Here is a 23,662-nt window from a genome sequence, read left to right as displayed (position 1 = left end):
AAGTCATTGCTGTGTCAACTTAAACATTTCACAATAAGTGCATTTGTGAGTAAGCTGAGACAAAATGTTGATGATTTCCATTTGGTGACCATTTTTAATGTGAAATATGTCTTGGCTCAACGACAGAAATGAATAATAATGCAAGGAAACAACGGTAGCACACAATCCCTTGACAGCAACACGTTTAATCATTTACAATATGGGAGGATGACAATAATGGCAGCACAAATGACAGGAGTGGGGAGAATAAAGTGGCAGGGGTCCACTGCTTTATCTTGGCGGTGATCTGCTCAAACTTTGGGCCCAATTTGAAGCACATCGGTCCGTGTTTGTTATTTAGTTCGCCAGTGGATAAGTGAGTGAAGTCCAAGCAGGCAGGATGATGTCCACTTCAGCCTCTGCAAAGCGGTGTCCCCATTATTCCTCCTTGCTCTCGTAGTTGTGTTTGATGTGTTTCCATAGTTTCTAAGATAAAACACAAAATGTGACGAAATATTAGGTTCAATTTGACAGCACAGGCGATGCTAGCTTAGCTAACGCCTAGCAGCTCTTCGCCCTCTGACTGCAAGGTCAGGATAAAAGCACAAATTCCGCACGGGTAGAGCGTCTTACCCCGCGATTCATTTGCTCAAAGATGGTGTCTCCGCCTTGGTCAAATATTCGCTCGAAGAAGACAGCGCCGACCATGATGGTTACGGCGAAAGTGGACGTTCTCCTGAAGAGCAGATTGTACACGGACTTTGCAAGCGCCATGTTGACAGTGGAGTTGATGCCTCTGCGCTTGCGCGGTGACTCGTTTCCGCTAGGACAATTTCAGTTGACAGCAGGGGGGCCCCAATGCAGAACCGAATTTGGGCACCCCTGATCGAAAGGGATGGATTCATCTGCTTCATTTTTATTCTACAAACTCGGTAATAATCACAATGCCGTGTTTAACTCGTGGGGCATATACATACAGTATATTCTTGGAAGGAAAATACCAAGTTTAGAGATCCAGTACTTCAATTGTTCGAACTTTTTGTGTTCGAAAAAAGGCTGCAATAAATCATAAAACGGTTCTTAATTCTAAGAAGAAGAAGAAAAAAAAGTCTTCCCGAGCGAAGATGTCACATGCAGTCTTCTGACCCGGTCCAGCACGCGGAGCATAGAAATAGAATAAGAGAGCGCCTCCCGCGCCATAAGCCAATGGGAGATGACCTGTGGTTGCCACAGATCTACGTTCTGCACTCGCTAAACCTGTCATATGACGCTCACTGCTTACTTCCGCTACTGAATCTGAAAAAAGAAGTTGGAGGAAAATCTCGAGAAGTTTGTTCGCCGCTTCCCTTTAAAGATCCGCAACAGACGCCACGCCGACGTACTGACGATACTGCGTGGAAAGTTTTTTTGTGTGTGTGTGGGGGAACAAAGCTTGGAAGATGTCGACGACAGCTTTGTACAACGACCAAGGTGGAGGAGCGGAGGCTGCGGTGGAGGCTGGCCAGGAGAGCAGCGTCCCCGGGGCCGCCTTCGGGCTTTTCAGCGCTGACTTTAAAAAGTAAGGCAACTTTATTCGTTTAGTTTCATCCCTACTTTGAGTAGAGCCGAGATATTTGATGCCACGTCGACGTGCTTTCGGCGGAGGCTAACTGTTGCAGCTAACTCCAACTCAAGTGATGCCCAATGTCAGCTGCCAAAGTTGGGGCCAAATGTCCCATTTCGCCTGCCTGCCTGCCTGCCTGCCTGCCTGCCTGCCTACCTACCTACCTACCTGCCTAGCTACCTCCCTCCCCCCGTTTACCGCGGGAAGCACGGTTCACCCACACTTTCTGTTCAAAGCCGCGATACGCAGAGACCATATCAGAATGTTAAGCTTTTTTTTTTTAAACGTACTTTTTGAAATACTACTTCGGGGTTCCAGTGGATCATAAAAAAGTAAAAAGGTATGCAAATCTAAAAACAAAGCCTTAATTGACATTGACATGTCATTAAAACTGTTTATTAAAGTTTGTTTTTGTTTGATTTCTCTTGGGGGATTAGTCATCGGTTATTGGAATTGGATTCCGCCAAATATCAGAATCGGCATCGGTCTTAAAAAAAACTCCATAGGCACTAATTTCTTTCCCCCCTCACGTAAAGTCTAGCCTTGGCTCAATCAAGTTTGCAAAAGTGGACCTTGGAGAACGTTGGATATTTAAAGAGGCACACTTTGAGGCGTCGTGTCAGGCAATGTCCGCCAGAGGGCAGTGTTCCTCAGCGGAGCTCCGACTGCAGTTGCGTGGCAGCGTGGAATGTCACACGATGCTGCAAACAACTCACGAGAACACGCGTTGACATTTTTGCAAACACTAAGACCAACGACGTGTGTTAGCCAGAGTTGAAACTCCAACGTCAATAAATTCGGACCTTAAGAAAAGGATCTTTGTTGTTTTTAGGATCCCTGAAATTGTAAAATAGCACTTGAAATGCTAAGACAATTTTTGGACCCTGATTTTTAGGATGTTCTCCACCAATGCGGAATGATGGAGATGAAATCATTTTGATTGTTGACAAGAGTGAGCCCAGTGAGATGTCTATGGAGACACAATGGATCGATTCAGGAGGCAAAGTCGAGGAGGTCACGTGGCCGTTGGCGATACGTTCTTCTCGTTATTCGGGTTTGCCAAACAGACCGTGAGGTGTCTGGGCAAAGAAGTAGCGGAGCCTACAGAGGAGATAAGACATAGCTAGAGGCGGCCGATTTTTAGAGGGACACGGTGCCAGCGGCTCTTGTGATTTGTTTTGCCGAGCTTCTCGCCATGGACGCGCGCTTGTTGAGCTTCCGCTCGGAGGCGGCCGTGGCCGTCAGGTCGGCCGCCGTGTCGGCCGAGCACCTGCAGCTCTCCTTGAAGGCCGATCTGAGCCAGGAAGAACGCACCCTGACGCTCTCCGCCAACAAGTCGCCCGCTGACAGGTACCACGGGCCCCCGAGGACGTCCCGAGGTGTCCACTCTGGACTTCTCAGGCATTTACGCTTGTTTCATTGATTTCTGGCCACTTGCGCTTTGTGTGTGCCCATTGCAAATGTGCCGTCGCTGCAAAGGGTGCATTGGGCAAATCAGGTTGAGCACAACACGCCTCTGTGTTCTGGCTCACAATGATGCCCCGGTCTTAGCGTTAGCTCTGGAATGAGTGACTGAGAAATGAATGCCACCTTCTTTTGTTTTTTTCTTTCCCACGTCATCTTGCGTCGTCATGTTTTCAGGAACGAAGACCTCAAAGAAATGCTGGAGAGCAACAAGGAGTCGCTGAAACTGGAGGCCATGAAGCGGGTGGTCGGGGTGAGTTGCGACGTGGATGACGTGCGCGGCTGGGAAATGCCGTCGCCCACCTAGCAAGGTTGAGCTTCCCGGGAAGCTCAGCAAACGCTCCCTTTTCTCCGCAGCTGATCGCCAAAGGAAAAAACGCCTCGGAGCTGTTTCCCGCCGTGGTGAAGAACGTGGCCAGCAAGAACATCGAGGTACGGCCTTTCCGACCTCGTCGGCTCGGGACACGGGAAGAGCTTCGGTTTACGAGTCGTTTCTTCTTTTCGTTCCCCAGCTGAAGAAGCTGGTGTACGTGTACTTGGTGAGATACGCCGAGGAGCAGCAGGACCTGGCCTTGCTCTCCATCAGCACCTTCCAGCGGGCCCTCAAGGTCTTTAGTCTCTTTACTCGTCAGCACGTTGCATGTTTTTCCACTCAGTAAATGTCAAATGGTGCAACAGGACCATAACCAGCTGATCCGAGCCAGCGCGCTGAGGGTCCTGTCCAGCATCCGCGTCTCCATCATCGTCCCCATCATGATGCTGGCCATCAAGGAGGCGGCGGCCGACCTGTCGCCTTACGTCAGGAAGACTTCTGCCCACGCCATCCAGAAGCTTTACAGGTGCCCGCCGCCGCCGCCGGCAAGATATTCTCGTCTTTTCCTTTCTCACCTTTTCCGCTCCTCAGCCTCGATCCCGAGCAGAAGGAGCACCTGATCGAAGTGATCGAGAAGCTCCTGAAGGACAAGAGCACGGTGAGTTCGGGCCACCGGAGGGCGCCACAGTCAAACGTTCTGCCCCCCCCCCCTCCTTTTTTGTCTTTGTTGGCGGGCGCTTAAGTCAACACGTCGTCTGTCCTCTTGTCCTTTTGTCAAATTTCAAAAATCCAAATGTTTCTCGTCGGACGTCTGATTGAAGGACGGCCCGGCCTGGCCCACGCGTGGCGCGGCGCCATTACGTATTCCCTGCTTACCATACCGACAAATAAAGCGGCTTAGGCCAAGCGCTGGTGTGGCACGGCCAGCCGAAGAGCAGATGCGAAACATATTTAGCTGCGGCCCGCTAACAAAGACAGATGACTTCTCTGCGCAAACATGAGGCGCGGGGGGGGGGGCACTGCTGATTGATGGCCAAACCCCCGATGAATATTTAATAAACGTCACAAGTGCCTTTGTCGAGCGGCTTTGTCGCTTTTTGTCAAGATGCAACATGAGAGGTGAAAGTTGTCGTCGGACTTTCCAAGGGACCTTGGCAAACTCGGCGGAACACGCTTTCAGAGTGGCTGTTGCCGCCTGACATTTGCCTGCTTGTTGAAATGGCGGGGAGGGGAGGGGCCAGGCCAGGCGAGGCAGGGAGGGGTCGTTCCCCAGACAAAATGGGACGGCGTGATGACGGCGGAGTTTGTGCAGCTGTTTTAAGGTGATGGATCTATTATGTCGCCATTACAAGATAAATGATGGGTCCGTCCTACGCCGCCAAATTGAAAGCAAAGGATGGGAGGGGGGAGTGATTAGGAGCTACTGTAGGTGGGACAAACATTCATTTAAGAAGGGAGGGAAGGATCGTCCCACCCCGCCACGCAACATCCATCAAAAAAAAAACAACAAAGTCTGCAGTGTTGTTTGACGTGATGACCCAGCCCTGCCCGCCTTCCCGTCGGTCCAATTAGAATTCTTTGCAAAACACACTCAAGAAAACAATCATTAAAAAAATGAATTAAATATCATCCGCTGTAGCTAATGTTTTTAGAATTTTATTTCCCACCCAAATTGGTCCCCCTTAAAAATCAAACCAAGTAAAAAACCCACAAAAGACATGTTTTGCTTCTCGGGGAATTGCACTCGAAATTGCTTTGATTTGTGGCAAAGCCGGAATTGATGCTTTTCTTCTCGCACTAGTGAAAATGACTCCATTGGAACTTTTAAGGACTGAGCTTTTTTTCCCCCTCCCATAATGATCCGCTGGTTGCAATCAAAGTGATTTTTTTTTTATTTATTTTCGTCGCAGCTGGTGGCGGGCAGCGTGGTGATGGCCTTCGAGGAGGTGTGCCCGGATCGCATCGACCTGATCCACAAGAACTACCGCAAGCTGTGCAACCTGCTGGTGGACGTGGAGGAGTGGGGCCAGGTGGTCATCATCTCCATGCTGACGCGCTACGCCCGCACGCAGTTCGCCAGCCCTTGGCGGGAGGTGGGCGAGCGAGCGCCGTTCGGACCTGCCACGTCGCCGCCGCACGCGCGTTGCTTTAAATGACTCGCCGTCGCCCCCAGGGGGCCGTGTTTGTGGAAAACGACGACAAGACCTTCTACGACTCGGACCCGGAGGAGAAACAAGAAGAAGCGGAGGCGAAAACTTACGTCATGGACCCGGACCACCGGCTGCTGCTCCGCAACACCAAGCCGCTGTTGCAGAGTCGGAACACGGCGGTGAGTTGGCGCAGAGATGGTTTTGTTTCCAATGGAAGTTTGCTAGCTTCAAAATGGCGCTGCCTCCGAGTCCCCGCCGCTTGTCAGCACTGATGTATTTCAAAAGGCGTAGTCGCTGTCACAAGATGGCCGCATCCGCCCGCCGAGCGCTTCTCCATCACGCGGCGCAACCTCAAGGTCCCCTCGCCGCTTCCCAATCATTAAAAATGGGACACGCGCGGCATTTATTTTCTTTTCTCCCCCTTCCCCGCAGCGGCGTTCTCCATCTTCATTGACGCCTTTCCACCACGCGCACGTGTCCCGTCTGGAAAAACGAGTCATTTGCTCAACATCGCGTCTTCAAACATTGCAAACTTGCGCTTGTAGGGAAAGTGCGGCATCGATCTTTTTTTTTTTAAATTTTCGGTTAGGAAGCTGCACCTCTATTTTTTTTTTATGGAACAAACAAACATGAGTCCCGCAAATGTGCTTGAAGGTGGTGATGGCGGTGGCGCAGCTTTACTGGCACCTGGCGCCCAAACAGGAAGTCAGCGTGGTGACCAAGTCGCTGGTGCGCCTGCTGAGGAGCCACAGGTAAGACTTTGAGCCTCCCCCCCCCCCCCCCCCCCCTCCCACGGCCAACCGCCGTCTTTCGTGTGCCGCAGGGAGGTCCAGTATGTGGTTCTCCAGAACATCGCCACCATGTCCATTCAGAGGAAGGCGAGTGCCGCTCAGACGCCATCCAGCCAGTCGCCTCGCTGCTCTTTATTTGATATTTTTGTTTTCAACCCACGCAGGGGATGTTTGAGCCCTTCATGAAGAGCTTCTACGTCCGCTCCACCGACAACACGCACATCAAAACACTCAAGGTGTGAGCAACATCGCCAACGCTAAATGGCTTTATTAAAAAAAAAAACATCACGTCCTTCTTGTTTTGTTTGCAGTTGGAGATCCTGACCAACCTGGCGAACGAGGCTAACATCTCCACCATCCTGAGAGAGTTTCAGGTTTGCTTTCTTTTCCGCCCGCGGGAGCGAGCGACCGGCCGGCCTTGACTTTGCTCGTCCGGCCTTGACTTTGCTCGTCCGGCAGACGTACGTGAAGAGTCAGGACAAAGCCTTTGCGGCGGCCACCATCCAGGCCATCGGGAGGTGCGCCACCAACATCAGCGAGGTGACCGACACCTGCCTCAACGGGCTGGTGCTGCTGCTGTCCAACAGGGATGGTAGGGTGGACGGCCACCTGATCAGAAGAATAAAAGGCCACCTCCAAATGTGTCACCTTGCGTGTGCAGAGGGCGTGGTGGCCGAGAGCGTGGTGGTCATCCGGAAGTTGCTGCTGACCCAGCCCACCCAGCACAACGAGATCATCAAGCACATGGCCAAGCTCTTTGATCAAATCACCGTAAGATCCCCGGCGATATTATCCGAGGCGTCGAGCCGACCCACCGACCGACCGAGCCAGCTTACCGTCGGGCTCCCGCAGGTGCCCATGGCTCGCGCCAGCATCCTGTGGCTCATGGGCGAGTACTGCGACCGCGTGCCCAAGATCGCGCCCGACGTGCTGCGCAAGATCGCCAAGAGCTTCACGGCGGAGGAGGACATCGTCAAGCTGCAGGCCGTCAACCTGGCGGCCAAGCTCTACCTCACCAACTCCAAGCAGGTGCGAGGACTCCCCCGATCCCATGGCGAGTTTGTTTCTTCACTGTTTTCCTACCGTCTGATCCAGACCAAGCTGCTGACCCAGTACATCCTCAACCTGGGCAAGTACGACCAGAACTACGACATCCGGGATCGTACTCGCTTTATACGGCAGCTGATCGTGCCCGGCGACAAGAGCGGCGCCCTCAACAAGTACGCCCGTCGCATCCTTCTGGCCCCCAAGCCCGCCCCCGTGCTTCAGTCGGCCTTCAAAGGTACTCGGCGCCGACGGATCTGCGCCGGCCGAGAGTGCAAATGGCGACAATCTCCTTCAATCCGTCGCCGCCGCCGCCGCCTTGCAGATCGAGATCGTTTCCAACTGGGCACGCTGTCGCACAGTCTCAACAGCAAAGCCGCCGGATACCAGGAGCTGTCGGACTGGCCGGCGGTGGCGCCCGACCAGTCCGTCAGAAACGTGGAGGTCCTTGAGCCGGTAAGTCACGCAAACAAAACTGACCGGCCGGGAGTCGCGCCTTCACGCGTCACCGGGCTCCGACCTTCAGGTGAACGAGTGGGCGCCGCCCGTCGGGAAGGCCAAGCCTCCCAAATCCGACGACAAGTTCTACTCGGACGAGGACGAACAGGACCGAGCGTCGGAGAGCAGCGACGACAGCGGCAGCAGCGGCGGCGGCGGCGGTGAGGGTTGGCAACTCGTGGAGGAGCAAATATTGGCGTCCAGCACAGATTGAGGCAATCTTCCGCTCCGCGCGCGCAGCGTCCGAGTCGGCGAGCGACGAAGAGGACGAGAGCAGCGACCGGTCCGATAAGAGTTCCGCCGACTCTGGGAAAAGTTCCGGCGAATCGGAAAAGAGCTCTGACGGCTCGGAGCGGAGGAAGAAGACCGCCGTCGCCAAAAAGAAGACGGCCAAAGCTCAGGCGGAGAAACGCCACACGGCTGACAGGTACTTCAAAAGCCCAAACGGCAGCCGACGCCCTGCCGTAATTAGCGCCGCTGGCCCAGCTCCTCCATAACGCCCTCATTATGGGCTCAGTCGGGCCCGCCGTGATTAATGGGACTTTTTCACCAATGAAACGCGTAGGCCAAATGAATAGTGGCTTCTATGGCCAGCGTCACAATTCCCCTCATTAATTTAACGGCCCAAAGTCGCGGGCGGAGTAAACACTCATTATGGGGACAAATTGAAGAGACGCCCAGCCAGCCAGCCAGCCAGCCAGCCAGCCAGCCAGCCAGCCTGCAGACAAGCCGCGAGAAATGTAACGTTCCATTAGCTTAGCAATCTCTCTGCTCTGGGCCGGGAATTCCCCCGAAAGCCGTCGCCGCTTTGACGCTCTTCTCTCTCTCACATCTTTCAGCGACTCCGAGCAAACCAGCGGCTCATCCACCCGAAGCTCCTCCTCGGAGTCCGGCTCGGACTCTGACGAGGTGTCTTCCGCGGTGGAGTCCAAAGCCAAGGTAATGTGGGAATTTCCAATCTGTCTTTTTTTTTGTTTGAAAACACGTCGTCTTGGTGTTGCAGGTGCAAAAGACAGCCGAGAAGGAGGAAGTGTCCTTGCTGGATCTCGACGACTGTGAGTTTGTCACGTCAACCAACTTCTTTCACGGCGTTCCTGTTCCGTACTGGGATGTGAAAAGTGAACTCGTACGCTAGCAAAGGAGCCTAAAATGTGTCGTCTTGGTGTGCTCTGCTCTCGCTTGTCAGTTTTCCCGGCGCCCGCAAACGCCAGCGAGTCTTCGGGGCTCTCCTCCAATTTGCTGGCCGACCTGGAAGGACTTTCGCTCTCTGCCGTCTCCTCTTCCTCCACCACGCCGGTGAGCAAGTGTGTGTGTGTGTGTGTGTGTGTTGTTTGCACATGATAAGAAGTGTCAGGCAACAGCCCCTCCATCAAGGCGTGCATTGTTGACCTTTTGCGGCGGCTTCTATTTATGTGTCTGTCCCGCCCCCTTGAACTCTATTTGGCTGGGCGGGCCTTGCGTCTCTCCGTCGGCGTTCAAAGACAAAGTTTATATCCACTGGTTTTATTTCCACAGGCGCCGCTAGAAATGCAAATGAGCCATTCATTCCATGCATACGGAAGCACACCATGTGCGCGGCGGCGAGATGAGCTCACCTTTTTGTCCCCCGTGTCATTTCTATTTTACCCACCGACAACGGAGCTGAGCTGAGCGCACGCTCGCTCGCTCGCTCTCAGAATGAGCGCATTTCGATGAACCCCGCTCCCCTCTTATAACATTTTGACGTAGGCACCGCCGAGCCATTCTGATCAGAGGGGGGTTGAACCGTCAGTGGCATTTGACCTCATCACACCCAGAAGAGCGCCATCGGAATTTGTTCATTTGCAAACCTCTCGGCACCAGATTGGGGGAAAAAAAAGCTGGCCGGCTTTGAGGAACATTTGCGTCTTCCGTCATAAGTTTTGTTTTCGGACTCGACGAAGCGCGGCGCTTCGTCCTGTAAGCGTCGCTAACGTGCGTCTCGCCAATTAAAGGTGAAAATTGACATCGAGGAAGTTTGCCGGCCGGCATGGAGACTCCAACTCGCACAAGTGAGCGGGCGGGAGGGCGGGCCACACTCGGCTGTGACAAACTTGAATTCAATTTGCCACCAAGGTCTTTGCGCCTTCTCCCCCATTAATTGTCATCTCCACACACCGGAGGGGACAATTAGGCCCCAAAGTTGCCGCCGGAAGGCACCGCGACAAGCAATTTTTTTTTTCCCTCTCTCTCTCTCGCCCGCCCTGAAAGCAGAAATGGATTTTCAATCTAAATCTCCTCCCCTGCATCCCTTTCTTGTAAATGGGCCGTCACACGCGCGCGCGCGCACGAGCGAGGCTCCGCCCGGCTCCCGTTAGCCCCTTTCGGATATGTCAGCGGGATTTTCAGGTCATTTACCACCGAGGCATCGGAAGCGCATCGGAAGCGCATCCTCGCCGGCGGGCCGGCCGGCCGGCCGTCCCTCTGAAGGTGACTGGCGGCGTTGTCATCCATCACGCCGCCTTCCTTTAAGTTGACGCATAATAGAGCCTCTCAATCAACGTGTTCCCTCCTTGTCACCTGGCTGTCCGCCGAGTGAGCTGTGTGTGGGGGGGGGAGGCGAGGGGGGGCTGACAAGGGAGTCAAGGTTACATCCCTCTTGTTGCCTTTATTTACACTTGAGGTGTTATGGCCTGTGGAAGAGGACAAGCGCTCACGTCGTCGCACGTTAACTGTCCGCTGTGTCAAACGGGCGATGACGAGCACTCGCAAAGCCGCCGAGGGGGGGGACCTTGAGCCCGACGGCTAAATCTCCAGCCCGCTTTACAGCCGCCTTTATTGACACCGACGTGTCCGAAAGCGGCCCGATAAATTTGCCGGCAAACGTTTGTTTAGGCTTTCTTTACGACGTGTTGAGGAGATTGTTATTGGAACGGCGTCAAGGACGTGAAGTTTCCCCGTTGTCCTTTTAAAATAAGACCAGGCGGCGGCCCGTCAAAATGGGAGCTGCCGTTTTGTTTTGGTGTGGCGATTAGTAGATAAATGAGGCAACAATCGGCATAAAAGGAGGTGGACTTTTCTGTCGTCAAAATGCCGAGCCCAGTGCTGGCTGGATAAGAGGGGGAGGGAGGGAGGGAATATTCTGGTACCTGCCAATAAAAGTGCTCTTAAAGTAATCAAGAGGCCAAGCGGAGAGCGTCGCACAAAGCATCACATCTCGCTCTTTTAATGCAATTTCCTGCCACTGAAAGGGTGAAAGCTTTTTTTTTTTGTTTTCAAAGAAAAAGAAAGCCTCTCCGCCTTTGCGGGCCCTCATCTTTCTATTCATGACGTCAACATCCATCCAGTCCACTGAGGACATTTGTTAATTGGGAGCTTTTTCAGGCTGGAATCTGCTGCAGTGCTTTATTTTTTTTTTGGCGTGTGTTTGTTTTGTTGACATTTTGCTCCTTTCCAGGTGACGAGTCCGTCTTTCGCGCCGGTGCAAAGCTACGACTTGCTTCACCACATGAGCGGCAAGGGCCTGTCCGCAAAGTACCACTTCCCCCGCCGGCCTTGCTTGTACGGCTCCGGCATGGTGGCCGTGCAGGTCACGCTGAGCAACTGCTGCGAGCGCCCCCTGGAGGAGATCCACGTGGGAGAGCGCGGCCCCGCCGGCCTCCCCATTCACTCTTTCAACACCGTCGGTGAGCGAGCGCCTCGTAGGCAAAATCCATTTGTGGTATTTCAAAAATGGATTTTGGTCACGGAACAAATACGACTCGTAAGCCAAGGTACCGCCGCCGTTGTTTCTAAAGTCGTCCGAGTCGGTCAATGAGCAGATCCCTGCCAGTTGGCATGGATTACGCCCCGAATTTCCAGATTGCAGCCGGCGCACGGATCGATGGAAGCGGGTGATCGGGATCGATGGCTTGACGCCGGCGGAAAGAAAAGGCACCGTTCACGCAGACCAATCTTTACTTGCCGCATGCGTGCTAATGGAGGAGGAAGGATTTTTAGCTTTTCATCATATACAGCATTGTTTGGATTGTATCCACGGTTGCGTCGCACCTCATCTCCTTCGGTGCATCACCAGCTTGGTGTGGTGGAAACGTGAAGGACAGCCTTCACGCACGCACCCCCGTGGCCTTGCCAGTATGGGCCGGACACGTCGGTTCCACTCCGCCGCCAGGCCCCCCCCTCCCACCTGCTCCTCCTCTTCCTCGCCACCCTTGTCACTCACTGCTCCCCCCCTCCCCCCTCTTTTGTCTTTCTTCCCCACAGAGCGCTTGGATCCGGAGGCTTCCGTGACGGTCTCCATGGGCATCGACTTCAATGACTCCACGCAAGCCGCCAACTTCCAACTGTGGTAGGAAAAAAAAAACAATCCTTTTAAGGAACCACATATCAGACAAAAAGCCAATGTTCTCCTTACTTCTTCTCAGCACCAAAGAGGAGCGCTTCGCTGTTTTCATCCAGCCTGCCGTGGGCGAACTTCTGACACCCTGCGGCCTCTCTGAGACGGACTTCTGCAAAGAGCAAAGTGAGTCTCAAACTGGAACCAAAAACTCGACAGTCCTTCTAAACGTTTGCGCTCTCAGGTCAACTCCGGGGCATGAACGAGACCTCGGCGACCGTCGCCGTGCCGACGGGCGATATGTCCGGCCAAGCCGTCGCCAGGCGCGTCCTGTCGGTGGCCAACGTGGGCGCCGTGGCCTCCTCCGAGAGTCATCTCCACAGGTGGGCCAAAATAGGAGACATGGCTGCGCTCAAATCGGGCACTTAAGAACCCGGTCAAAGTGTGTTTGCGGGCTTCATTTGGACGAAAGACGTGCTTTGCCGCCATCTCGCGGCACCGTTCCCTCGGACATAAGCGGTGCTTTGCCGCCCCGCGTCGAGAGATAATTGGACAGAGCGCCGCTTCCTCCCTCCCTCCCTCCCTTTGTCTGCCTCTCGTTGACTTCCTGCCTGTCGGTCGCCCTGGCACGTCACGTGTGAGCGAGCGAGCGCGAGCGCGCTTCTTAAAGATTGCACCGGCGGGTGACAAACACACAAGGAAGGTAGAAAATCAATGTCAAGGCCGGATAGCCGGCGCGGCGCGGCACGGCGCGGCCCCGTGACCGACGCTCCCTTTCGTCCGTCCGTCCGTCCGTCCGTCATGGATCAATCACCTGCAAAGAGTCCCAGAAGCAGTTCTGGTGTTGATCAGCAGGGCGCAGCACTGCTCCTGCCTAATTGATTGCTGCTTGGATGGCAATAAATCAAGCAGGAAAGCAAATGTACAAAAGGCTCTTCTTGTTTGTGCCTAAACAAGCGGAATAGAATAAATGCCTTCCATTTTTCAGTCCGTTTGAAGGCAAATGTGATGGAGCGCGAGCCGCCCCCCCCCCCAAATCCGCCGGCGCTTTGCTTTGTTTAGAAAAACACAATTCAATTAGCGGCTCAGCCGCTCGTTCGTTCGTTCGCTCGCTCTGCTCTGCTCTGACACGCTTCTTGCATTTCAAATTGGACAAAATGAAAAGACAAACGCAATCGCAGAAACCTTTCAGCCATCGGCCTGCGCGGCCGCCAAAATAAAACAAAACGGCCACGTTTGGAAGGCCGACACTTGGCCGTCCGCTTCCTGAGTTGCGACGGGTTAAGTCCCTCCCGTAAGGTTGCCCCACCGCTGAGCGGGCCGGCGTAAAGGTGAGGCCGGCTTTATCCCGGCCGGCCGGCCGGCTCGAGGGGAGGCAGATGGCAACGAGCGAGGAGAAGGAGCAGCGGGTAATTGGAGAGCCCCGCCGATCGATGGCCATCCGCCCGCTTTGCAATTAAGGCGCCGTTTAAGGCCCGAGCTGCGGCGAGTGCACGGGAATACCAATGACCCGTTTAGCGCTTGAAAAGGATGCCGGGTCGGGCCGCCCTAACACGGCTACGCCCCGCGGGGGTGGCCCCGTTTTAGGAGCAAACGCAATTTGGACTGCTGCCATTCAAGTTGCGGCGTCTTTCATTCACTTGGAGAAAAGAACAGCCTCCCTCCGTTTGGTGATTAGCATCAAGCTAACAAACTTCCCTGCCTGCCTGCCTGCCTCCGTCTGCAGTTGAGTAAATAAAGTGGCCGCTATATCCGCTTGAAGCTCCAGAGGGCCGCAATCAAAGCGGCCTCGGGCTGCTGCCGCCGCCGCTGTCGCTGTTAACAGGCCCCGGCAAATGGAAGATTTATTTCCCAAATCCATTAGCGGGAGGGGGTTCCGTGGAAGGAGCAAGTGCTTCTCAGGCCTGAAGAGGCGTCGAGACAAGTGGCTAATATTTTAATTAAGGCTGAGGCGGATGATAAACTCCCTCTGCTCTGTTTAGACGCTCCCCGGAGAGCGCCCGCCCGCCCGCCCGTCCGTCGCCGCAGACACTTTGGGAGCCGGCCACGCTTGCCCCCCTCTCTCCTGCTAATTGGCGGACGCCTACTGCTTTGTTGGGCTTGTCGCGCTAAATGGAGGCAGATGGCAAGGACGGGCGGGGGGGGGGTTCACAGCGGGTCGCAGCCTTCTTGTTAGAACCCTCAATGGCGGGGAGCATGTGCGCCGGGAACATTTCCATGGAAATTGGGAATTCCCCCAGTGGGACGGGCCCCCCCACCCACTCAATAGACGGCCACAGTCCATAAAATGAGTTTTTAACTTGTCTTTGAGTGGCGGCTGGGGGCCGGGCCTGGCCATCAGCTGTCTGTCACTCCACTCCACAGCAGAATAGATGCTCCTTATGCATTTAAAAAAAAAAAAAAACGGGGGGGGGGGGGGGGGGGCAAGCGGGGTGCTACCAAATCCATCCACTTTTTCAGGACTGGAAAATCCATTCCCAGCCAATTTCTGTTATATTTCCGAAGCAAGCAGCCGATCTTGCCTCACCTGTTCTGACGTGGTCCCCTTGTCGCCCGGCCGGCGCAGGTTTGCGGCTCGCACGGTGAGCAGCGGGGTCCTGGTTCTGGTGCTTCTGGATCTGAAGGAGGAGACGGGCGCCAAGTTGACCGTCAACACCGAGAAGAGCGTCATGGCGTCCATGTTGCTGCGAGACCTCAAACGGGCCCTCGTCCAGGCATAGAGCTCGGCTACGATTGATTTTTTTTTTTTTCTTCTTCTTTTCCCCAAACATTTGCTAATGTTTAGTACGACACGTTTCTTCCAATACAGAAAGCCATTTCAGATGCTCAAATGATGAGCACATTTGAGTTTGGTCACGTTTGCCTCATTTCTTCTTTTCATATTCCAATGAAGCGCTTGACTCGGCGACAGGCGGCGGCTAACACCTGTTAGCTCGTCCGTCACGCCGTCTCCGCCCGCATCCATCACCTGCGCTGCCGCAGCTGTTTTTCTCACGAGCACATTTGGATGAAGGTTGAAAACATGTTCCCGGAGCGTTGCCAACCAAGGCTTTTAAAGTAACGCAAGTATCCAGTTGAGCACCAACATTGTCGGTGGAAACCGCAGACGGTATTTGGATGCACTTGTGTGCGTCTGAATGCTAATTGGCCTTTTCTAAATCCTCACTTGCGGGCCCACACGGTGACCTTCAATTAACCTACGCTCAGGTTTTTTTTTTTTTCTCAGGTCGGTGTCCCGGTTGGGGAGTTAAACGCTCCTTTTGTCCCTGAGACAGGCTAAATGGAGAGTGAGGGGGAGGGATTTTGTGGATGGACTCCCCGTCGGGACAATTATCCGGCTAGTTAGCATGTGAAAAGGCCGCGCACATGTGGCCAAACACACGCAGGGGATTACGCCCTGGGATCGTATCATCTCACGCTAATCCAGTGATAATCCTGTTAACAAACTGGCCCAGTCCATTAAGAGCTCCCCCGTCCTCCGTCCATGCTTGAACGCACCCACGCTAGCAAATCAATACCCGGCCCGGCGTTGCTTTGAGTCCCAAAAGTCGACCGGTTGGGCAAGAATAAAATTGCGTTTTAGAATAAAAAATTGAATCCTACCAAAGTACGATTCAGTTTTTTTTTTCCGAAGATGCTTTTCAAGAGCAACAAAGAATCGGTCCAGAGCATTTTTTCCAAAACGTCCGTGGTGGTGGTCTTGTGGCCAGGATGCAATCAACGTGCGTCCTATTAGGTCCGCTAATTGCTAATGCATACTAATTAGGCTGGCAGGAGGACGTGATGGAAGGCGCTGGCTAGAAATTGATTGACGCCACATATGGGATCAGCCACACGCTTTCAATGCAGGCGACATACATTTGATTTTTCTTCCTTTGAAGCATTTCAAGTGAAACAAAAGAGAATACTGACTATTTTGTGCTCAAAGCTCTTTGATTGGTCGCCGCCCTCCATTCGGCAGATAAATAGCGCAGCGCTAACTGTGGGGCTAAACTTGGAGGCTAATAAATGATTCTAAATTCATACGGATGCCATCTTCTCCAGAGAATTTTGGCCCCGGAGGAAATACACTTTTTCATGTGTGGTGCCGGTCCGCACACGTGTGCGTGCGTGCGTGCGTGCGTGCGGTCCGCCTGGACCTTGCGATGTCGTTTTTGATCAGCAGCCATGCCGTCAAGAGTGTGAAGAGGAAGGAGGGGGGCTGTCATGAGAAGGCAGCGGAATGCATTATTCATACGCTCACCTGGGGTGGGGGGGGGGGGAGACGCAAGACAGACAGACAGCCCCACAACACGCACACACAATTACATACAGTATAGCCACAATTCATCTACACAAATACAGATCCTAAAGCTAAGGGGGAAAATCGAAGTCAAAAAACCAATCGAGAAGTCATTCTTTTTCAATTCCAAAAAAGACAAATACAGAAGCGAAGTGCGGAGAGCCTCTGACTCGGGCCCTTAAGAACACACAAATTTGTAAGCGTCTGACCCGTCAGCACATGCGGATGTCCCCATTGGCCGGTGATTTGTCCAATCCGCGGAAAACAAGCCGAGCGGCCAATGAAGCGTGGCGGTGCATCGACAATTTATCAGCGAGCCTTCATAAAGCGGAGCGGCGGCTGTGATGACTTGATTGCGCACCGCGGGACTCAACATTGACAAAAAGACGGCCGTCAAGCCAATTGGCGCTAACCACAACGCCGTTTCACCCTCCGTTACGCCAACACCTCGACAGCGCCGCCATCTTTACCTGCCGGCGCCAATTGACGGGGCGAAGGCAAGGAACAACGCCTGCGATTTATGGCTCAAGGCTGAGAGACGTGCGTCTGATTGCGAGTTAGCCGCTAGTCCTAGCTTCAGCTTTCAAATGGACAATCGATCGGCAACAAACCGATTATCCGATGAATGGCTTGGTAGCACATCATCGAGACATTCGAGGCACTCGAGCGAGATCAGATTTGATTTGACCTCACGGGATCGGCGGGGCGGCGGCCCTCGATATGTCACCATTTTTCCGTCGTCCGATTGGTTTGTCAGAGCAAAACCATTGGCTAGCAAAAGACATCTCCGGTGACTCTGGCGTATTTTATTGATACTTGTGATGTCTTCTTAGATTATTATTGATTATGAAGCTCTCCACACGTGTGCGTTGTATTCCGTTTTTTATCGACTTGACGGTTTGTGTAATTGGGTCGGCGCGACAGCGGTGTTCCCTGAGAGGCGGCGTGCCGAGTGGCCGTGGCGAGTCAGAAAAAGAAAAAACTAAACACGTTTCCCAAAAACAAACGTGGCGGCGGCGGCGGGGGGAAAAAACAACAAGCGTATTTTACGGCCGTAGTTAATGGGAATAAAGCAGGCGCCCGGGCGGATGAGTGCAGATGTGTTTGATCCAAATGGTCATTTTCCTATTTGTTGCCTCATTGAGCATGATGAACGACGGGCGTCAGCCGAGCGGCGTGATGAATGGCGCCACCTCGGCGCCACGCCACGGCACGCCCTATTGATTCGCCTTCTTTATGACTCCCGTAAGGAGGCCTTCCCCGCCCGCTCACGCCGGGGCCTTCGGGGTCGCGAGCGAGGCCAGCAATTCGGACCGCTGGACAAAATTGAAATTTGGAAAATCAAACGAGCGGACAAAATAATACTGCAGTACAATAACTTCAACAGGGGGGAAGGCAAAAGTAATGATTTGTGATTGAACTTATTTTGTGCATGACTTCAATTGTGATTTGGATTCAAATGATGTCACTAATGCGTTTGTGTTTATCCATAAATATATTGAAATTTGGCATTAGGCTTCATTTGCAATTTTTTTTCTCTGACATTTTTGCATTTGAACATGATTCATATTTTGTAAGTTTTTTTTGAATTGATCAATTATGTTACAAAATAAATACCAGATGAAAAAAGACTCATCTAAAAATATTAGAAATGTATTTTGTCAAAACAGAAATTCCGGTCACGAGCGTCGGCCGGCGCTCAAGGTGGACGGACTCTGTTTGACTTCCTTTTTCCCAAGTTTGCCGAGTGCTGTCATGGTGACAAAGTATGTGTGAGCGTGTCGACTCCGAGTGGACCTCAGGGAGCCAAACGGGCGTGTTGAGCGCCTCCGGTGAAACCTCTGGATCATCACAACATTCATCTTGTCAGGGACACACGGGGCCTCCGCGGACCCCCACCCCGCCCGTCAAAACAAACGTTTATCCAGCCAGCCACGAGACAGCACGGGCCGAGTGAGCGAGCGAGCAGGCGGCCATTTCCGTTAGGCTTCGCTTTGATTTCAAGCCGTCGATTATTAGTGATGCCTGCAAAGTCAGAAAGAGGTCAGCAGAAGGCTAAAACAGGAAGTCTCATATTTTGCTTTCAAGCGGCCATATTGGCTCAGTCATGGCTGGAAGTTCCGATTTTCCTTCTTGTCATCACTCCTTTCTACTCTGCTCTGCTCGGACGTGTCAGCCATTTGCTGCTCGCTGACCTGAAGTCTTGCGGCTTACGCTGAAGGCTTCAGCTGCGCGTGCGAGCTGTTTACATCCCGACACGCTCGACGACCACGCATGCACGCTTGCTTCCCCGTCTGCAATTACAAAGGTTGCGTGCATGCGTGCATGCGTGCGTGCGTGCGTGCGGACATAATGAAGCGGTGCGCCGCAGCGCGCCGCGCCGAGAGGTAATTACCCGCTGGCCCCCGGCGAGCGAGCGAGCGAGCGAGCGAGGCGGAGGAAGATGAATAGCCCGCCCACCCGCAAAAGCAGTGACCCCCTCCAAAGTTTCATTTAGCCACCCGTCACCCCCATCGCCTTCCCTCGCACGCACTGCCGGGAAGCTCGGAAGAGGTAATCATGGACGGACACTTCTGCTGACGTGATGAATGCACGCATGTGTGTGCGCTCGCGCACATTTTGGCTATCTGTTCACGTCGACGAGTGCGCCACCAACACACTTATTGAGACACTCAGACGAAGGAAGAGAGGGAGGGAGGGAGGATGGAAGGAAGGAAGGAAAGGATGGATGTGTGTGTGTGTGAGAGAGAGAAAGTTCTGCTTCCGTGCTAAGCGCTAATTGAGCCAGGGCCTTCCCGGACACATTTCGAGCTAATTTCACATTTGCTATTCAGGCGGTGGGCCGGCCGAGGAGGCGCGTGCCGTGGCCGCTCCGAGCCTCGCTCGCTCCCACATCAAGACAGCTGTTGTCTTTGAAAATCCAAAACGATCGCAGTGTGGGGTGGGACGGGGTGCTAGGTGTCTCTCATTGTCTCATTCCAACATCCCAAAGTCATCCATCCCGTTGCCTCTAATGGCGACAATTAGCAGTGAATTATCACTGGACTCCGACAGACGTTCCTTGTAATTCTCTTTTATTTCCAACCTGCGCTAATCAGCGTCTCATTACAAACGCTGATTAAACCGCAAATTAGCCAGTGGCGGCACCCCCTCCCTGCTCAATATCAATTAAGTCCAGCAGCTCGCGTGCACTTGGCAAAAGCTTGATCGCACCATTTAGGAGTTTGGAAAAGTCGGAAAAGAACAATCATCGACAGCCAGCGCCTTGAGTGTTTCCATCGCGTGACTGCAAGTCGATAAGTTTCCATGCATGCGATCTCGTGCCAAAGAAATCAGACGATGGGGATGAGCCACTTTAAAACGAGTGGAACGTTAAAAAAAACGACATACCGTGTCATTTTAATTGGTGGCCAAAAGAGACGCGTTTGCGTTGACGAGCGGTGACGTCATTGCTAACCCAAGCAAATCATGAGTGAAAATGACCCCAACTAGTATTTGGAAGACTTTCATGGCGCATATCTTACTAAGAACAATGCAAAGTCTTTTCTATTAGTGTCTTGTGCGGCTTTCGCGTTGGTGATCGAGTCTTTCCTGTGATCGATTGCGCTGCCATCATCTTGTCACGCCTGCCTGCCTGCCTGCCGCTGCTCTGCCGCTGCGCTGCCGCTAACTTGCCTCCCTCCCTCCCTCCGTCTCTCCACTCCAGCACGCCGCGAACGAACGACAGTTTCTCCTTCTACCTACCGTCAGCACCCGCGGCCATGACCGACCCAAGAATACGACAGATCAAGATCAAAACCGGCGTTTTGAAGCGGTAAGTTTGCTCTCCCTCCCATCAGGGAACGCGACGATGACGCGGCTAGCAGGGTAGTTAGCTTAGCCGCGATGACAGGCGGACTCTACGGCAGAGCAGGCGGTAACTGCGACCGACGGCTTTTCGCCTCCCCCTCCGGTGCTTTGGTCAGGCCCGTTGGACGCAGCAATATGTATTTACTATTGCTCAGCGCTGTTTGCCTTTTGTCATTGTATTTGTCTTCTCGTCGCTTGTGGCTTCTTGTACGCACGCATGTGCTATTTGTTTACGAGTTAGCTCCCGCGTGGCTAACATCAAGCTACACCGACGCTCTGCATCCATTGTGACTCGTACTTGACAACGTCCACAATGTGTTGAGGAACGCTCATTCTGGGCCGCAGACGTGTCCCATGAATCATGGATCACTGCCACCGGAGTCGTCGATTCCTTCAGACTAAGAAGTGTCCCCTTTCCCTTCCCAATGAAATGATGTCACATTTGCACAAGCACAGAGAGATTAAAGTGAGAGCGTCAGCTTTTCTACTTGTCCGCCCTTTACAAATGTCTGCTCTGTCTCGTCTCCTATTCTAACTTGATTTTCTCCACAGTTTTTGTGAGGGGGATGCCCTTAATAACACGACAAGAGTAATTTGCCTTTGTCATTGCGCTCTTTGGCCACACACCGCCTCTAAAATACAATGGGCCGAGTTTAATTCCCTTTTTTTTTTTTGGGTGATCCTATTTTCCAGCGAGCTGCCTTTTCCATTAGGCAGGAGGTGGCAGGTCTATTTAAAAGCCGCCGCGACCGCCGGCGCTCTGACTCGGTGAGGAATAAGAAATTAACATTGGAAGGCGGCGACATTTTGTTATTAGACTGTCTTTGGCTTTTATTCAAACGATGCACCCTTTTTTTTGTTTTGGTGTCTGTTCCAAACATGCGCGCACTGCACACACATCCCGTGTTTTTGTGGATGAGGCGTAATTGACGTCACTTCCTTCACTTCCTTGTGTTGCTCCCTGCGGTGTGCACACCTCGGCCACCGGGGGGCAGTGTTATGCAGACATGCATACACTGACACGTGGCAAATGAATTGTGTGCGCAGGCTGGCCAAAGAGGAGGCGTCCTACAAGGCGGAGGCCAAGGAGCAGGAGGAGAAGATCGAGCAGCTGAAAGCGGCGGAGGCCGACGTTTTCCTCATCAAGCAACACGTATGTTACACGTCTGGTGCTGTCTCTCACCAACAATGCACCTGAGAACACATTCAAGATTAGTATTATTTTTTTTAATGCAGTCAACCCCTTCGATGGGTCGTATCGCTACCAACGTGAAACACGGCCTAGCGGAAGTTAGCGTAAACATTACGCTAACGCAAAGCGGCTTACGGCAATCACTTCAGGTCCAATTCCCTCGACTTTTATTCCTCAGGCGGCGGCAACGATGTTTACCGTTGGTGTTAAAATTCCAAGCGTGTTTTGTTTGTTCATTCAGAGCGCGGCGGTCGGGTGGCGGGCGGGCGGGCGCGCGAGCGGCGGCGGCGGCACGCTTGACTGGCCTTAATGGCGAGGCCAGATGGATGATAGCTGGAGATGATGCGTCTCAGGCAGGATGGATTAGAGCTTCTTTGTTTTCATGGAATCGATAGCCGGTCGAGCGTCATCTTTTATCCCGCCGCCGATGGGATCATTCCACACCGCAGCCAGGGGGCGCCGTGTCTTTTCTTCGCACTTAGCTTTGCGCGCCATAGTCGCGCTAACGGGACCAAAACTCCAAAATGTTCACGCAGACCGTACATATCTGTTGCAAAGAAACTCGCCTAGCTTAATGCTAGCATTGAACGCGCGGCGCTATATTCGGGCTAAAGGCGGCTGCTGTTTTCCAGATGGCCAGCTTGCAGGAGACCATCATGATGATCCCGGACAGCCGACGTCGGATGACCATCGCCCACGGCGACCTGCAGCAGTTGCTGGTCAGTCGTCCAACGTTGTCCGATTTCTCGTTAGCGTACGTCAACATTGTTGCTAAAAGAAGCCAACCGTTTGTCGTCCTTTCAGGAAGCGGAGGAGGAGTTGGCAGAGTCAGAAGAATACCAAGAAGCCAAAAACATGTTGGACTCCATTAAGCTGGAGGTGTGAGGTCTTGCGTCAAATATTCATTCCCCCTTCTTCTTCTTTTTTTTTTTGCCGTCTTGTTGTTCTGATGATGTTGCCACATAAATACACTGCAGTGACTGCAATATACATGTCTTGTCTTGTCTTTTTTCTGCACCGCATCCCGTCCTGAACTAATGTCCTCTAATAGTCTTTTTTTAGGAGATTTACATCTCTCACTTCCAAACAACTTGACACGCTCTTGCATATGACAGAAATCAATGGAACCTGTACAGTTGCACTGTTCTGTCACATTTTGAATGGACATTGAATTGCTCGTTCTGGCCACTTGGGGGCAGTGTAAAGCTGAACTGGTCAAAACAAAAAGAAATAGGAGCTGATCTTCACAGAGGAGAAAGACTATGCCTTTTGAGTATATACATATCTGATTTATGTATCAATTTTGATGAAATATTGACTTGAAAGATGCTTGGATTAAGACTACTGTTGATAGGAACATTTTTGTTTCTTAGCCCAGCTATTTCTCACCTCAATTTAACTGAAGATGATGACAATGCCTCAATCACGGATTCAAATAAATGCAAGAAATTCCATTAAAATATACACAGTAAGAATACATATATGTTTTCAAATGTAGAAACAAAACATTTAGATATCTCGATTCAAGCCTTATAAGTGCATTTTTTTGTTTTACTTTATTCTCAATAAACTTATCCTCGATGTAAAAACGTGAATAGCAAAGGCTTTTTTTATTTAGTTCTTTATCCATCTCATTATCTTTGAGGATATCTTTTTTTTGGTGGGGAATTGTGCGTCAAACATGACATTTTTATAACGAAATAAACCTAATAAAATTGATTGACTTTACTCATGCTAATGTTCACTTTCTACCTGGTTATTATGCAATGATGCACACTTTTTTTATTGTATGATTATTCTAGTCATATATTTTGGATGGCTAATTTATTCCATATGTATTTGGTAGATGGAAATGGCCACGTTAGCATAGCGGAGCTCAGCTTACGTTTCGCTTGGTGCATCACTTGAAGACCTTGTTGGACTTTAATTTGGGGTACAAATCAAAGCCAATTAAGGGGAACCAAGTGCTGCTGCATGGCCGGGTGGATTGAAGGGAAGGTGCTTTACGGTGGGGTGGGGGGGACGGAGGTTCCCTCGCCTCTGATTGGAGCCTCGGCTTGCCTCGCTTCGCCTCGGCTGCGCTCCGCTCGATCGTTAGGCGCCTCCCCGTCCGTCCAAGGTGCATTATAATGCAAGGCGGGCGTCTTTTTAAGCGCAAAACGAATTTGCTTTCATTTAAGAACCACAAAATGTTCTAAATAGA

General features: G+C 52.4%; 3 protein-coding genes across 5 annotated transcripts; 2 read left to right on the top strand and 1 right to left on the bottom strand.

Annotated features, from left to right (window-relative positions):
- Positions 1–167: 167 nt before the first annotated feature.
- uqcr10 (ubiquinol-cytochrome c reductase, complex III subunit X) lies at positions 168–1,049 on the bottom strand. The gene is made up of 2 exons (XM_085926262.1): positions 613–1,049; positions 168–465 (listed from the first exon to the last, which is right to left on the bottom strand). The coding sequence occupies exons 1-2, from the start codon at positions 751–753 to the stop codon at positions 418–420; spliced, it is 189 nt and encodes a 62-aa protein (XP_085782388.1). The 5' UTR covers positions 754–1,049; the 3' UTR covers positions 168–417.
- On the top strand, positions 815–15,613 carry ap3b1a (adaptor related protein complex 3 subunit beta 1a). Of its 3 annotated transcripts, none has more exons than XM_085926260.1 (27): positions 817–1,537; positions 3,224–3,299; positions 3,404–3,478; positions 3,559–3,654; positions 3,725–3,885; positions 3,951–4,017; positions 5,270–5,452; positions 5,533–5,688; positions 6,164–6,261; positions 6,333–6,387; positions 6,465–6,536; positions 6,612–6,674; positions 6,760–6,892; positions 6,962–7,071; positions 7,153–7,329; positions 7,396–7,582; positions 7,670–7,800; positions 7,871–8,003; positions 8,083–8,269; positions 8,682–8,781; positions 8,846–8,897; positions 9,029–9,138; positions 11,258–11,486; positions 12,064–12,148; positions 12,225–12,322; positions 12,381–12,519; positions 14,703–15,163. In XM_085926260.1, the coding sequence occupies exons 1-27, from the start codon at positions 1,419–1,421 to the stop codon at positions 14,854–14,856; spliced, it is 3,246 nt and encodes a 1,081-aa protein (XP_085782386.1). In that variant the 5' UTR covers positions 817–1,418; the 3' UTR covers positions 14,857–15,163. The 3 variants fall into 3 exon arrangements, with proteins under 3 accessions (XP_085782385.1, XP_085782386.1, XP_085782387.1); XM_085926261.1 differs by lacking the exon at positions 817–1,537 and adding an exon at positions 2,650–2,932 and having other exon boundaries at positions 14,703–15,613; XM_085926259.1 differs by having other exon boundaries at positions 815–1,537; positions 7,396–7,800; positions 14,703–15,167.
- A 4,289-nt stretch (positions 15,614–19,902) lies between these two features.
- On the top strand, positions 19,903–22,449 carry tbca (tubulin cofactor a). The gene is made up of 4 exons (XM_085926221.1): positions 19,903–20,232; positions 21,315–21,420; positions 22,092–22,178; positions 22,264–22,449. The coding sequence occupies exons 1-4, from the start codon at positions 20,180–20,182 to the stop codon at positions 22,342–22,344; spliced, it is 327 nt and encodes a 108-aa protein (XP_085782347.1). The 5' UTR covers positions 19,903–20,179; the 3' UTR covers positions 22,345–22,449.
- The last annotated feature ends 1,213 nt before the right edge of the window (positions 22,450–23,662 follow it).

The sequence above is a fragment of the Syngnathus leptorhynchus genome, chromosome 12, assembly GCF_054491065.1.
Source record: "Syngnathus leptorhynchus isolate UIUO chromosome 12, UIUO_Slep, whole genome shotgun sequence".
NCBI classification, from domain to species: domain Eukaryota; kingdom Metazoa; phylum Chordata; class Actinopteri; order Syngnathiformes; family Syngnathidae; genus Syngnathus; species Syngnathus leptorhynchus.
This window is presented reverse-complemented; position numbering and strand designations above follow the sequence as displayed.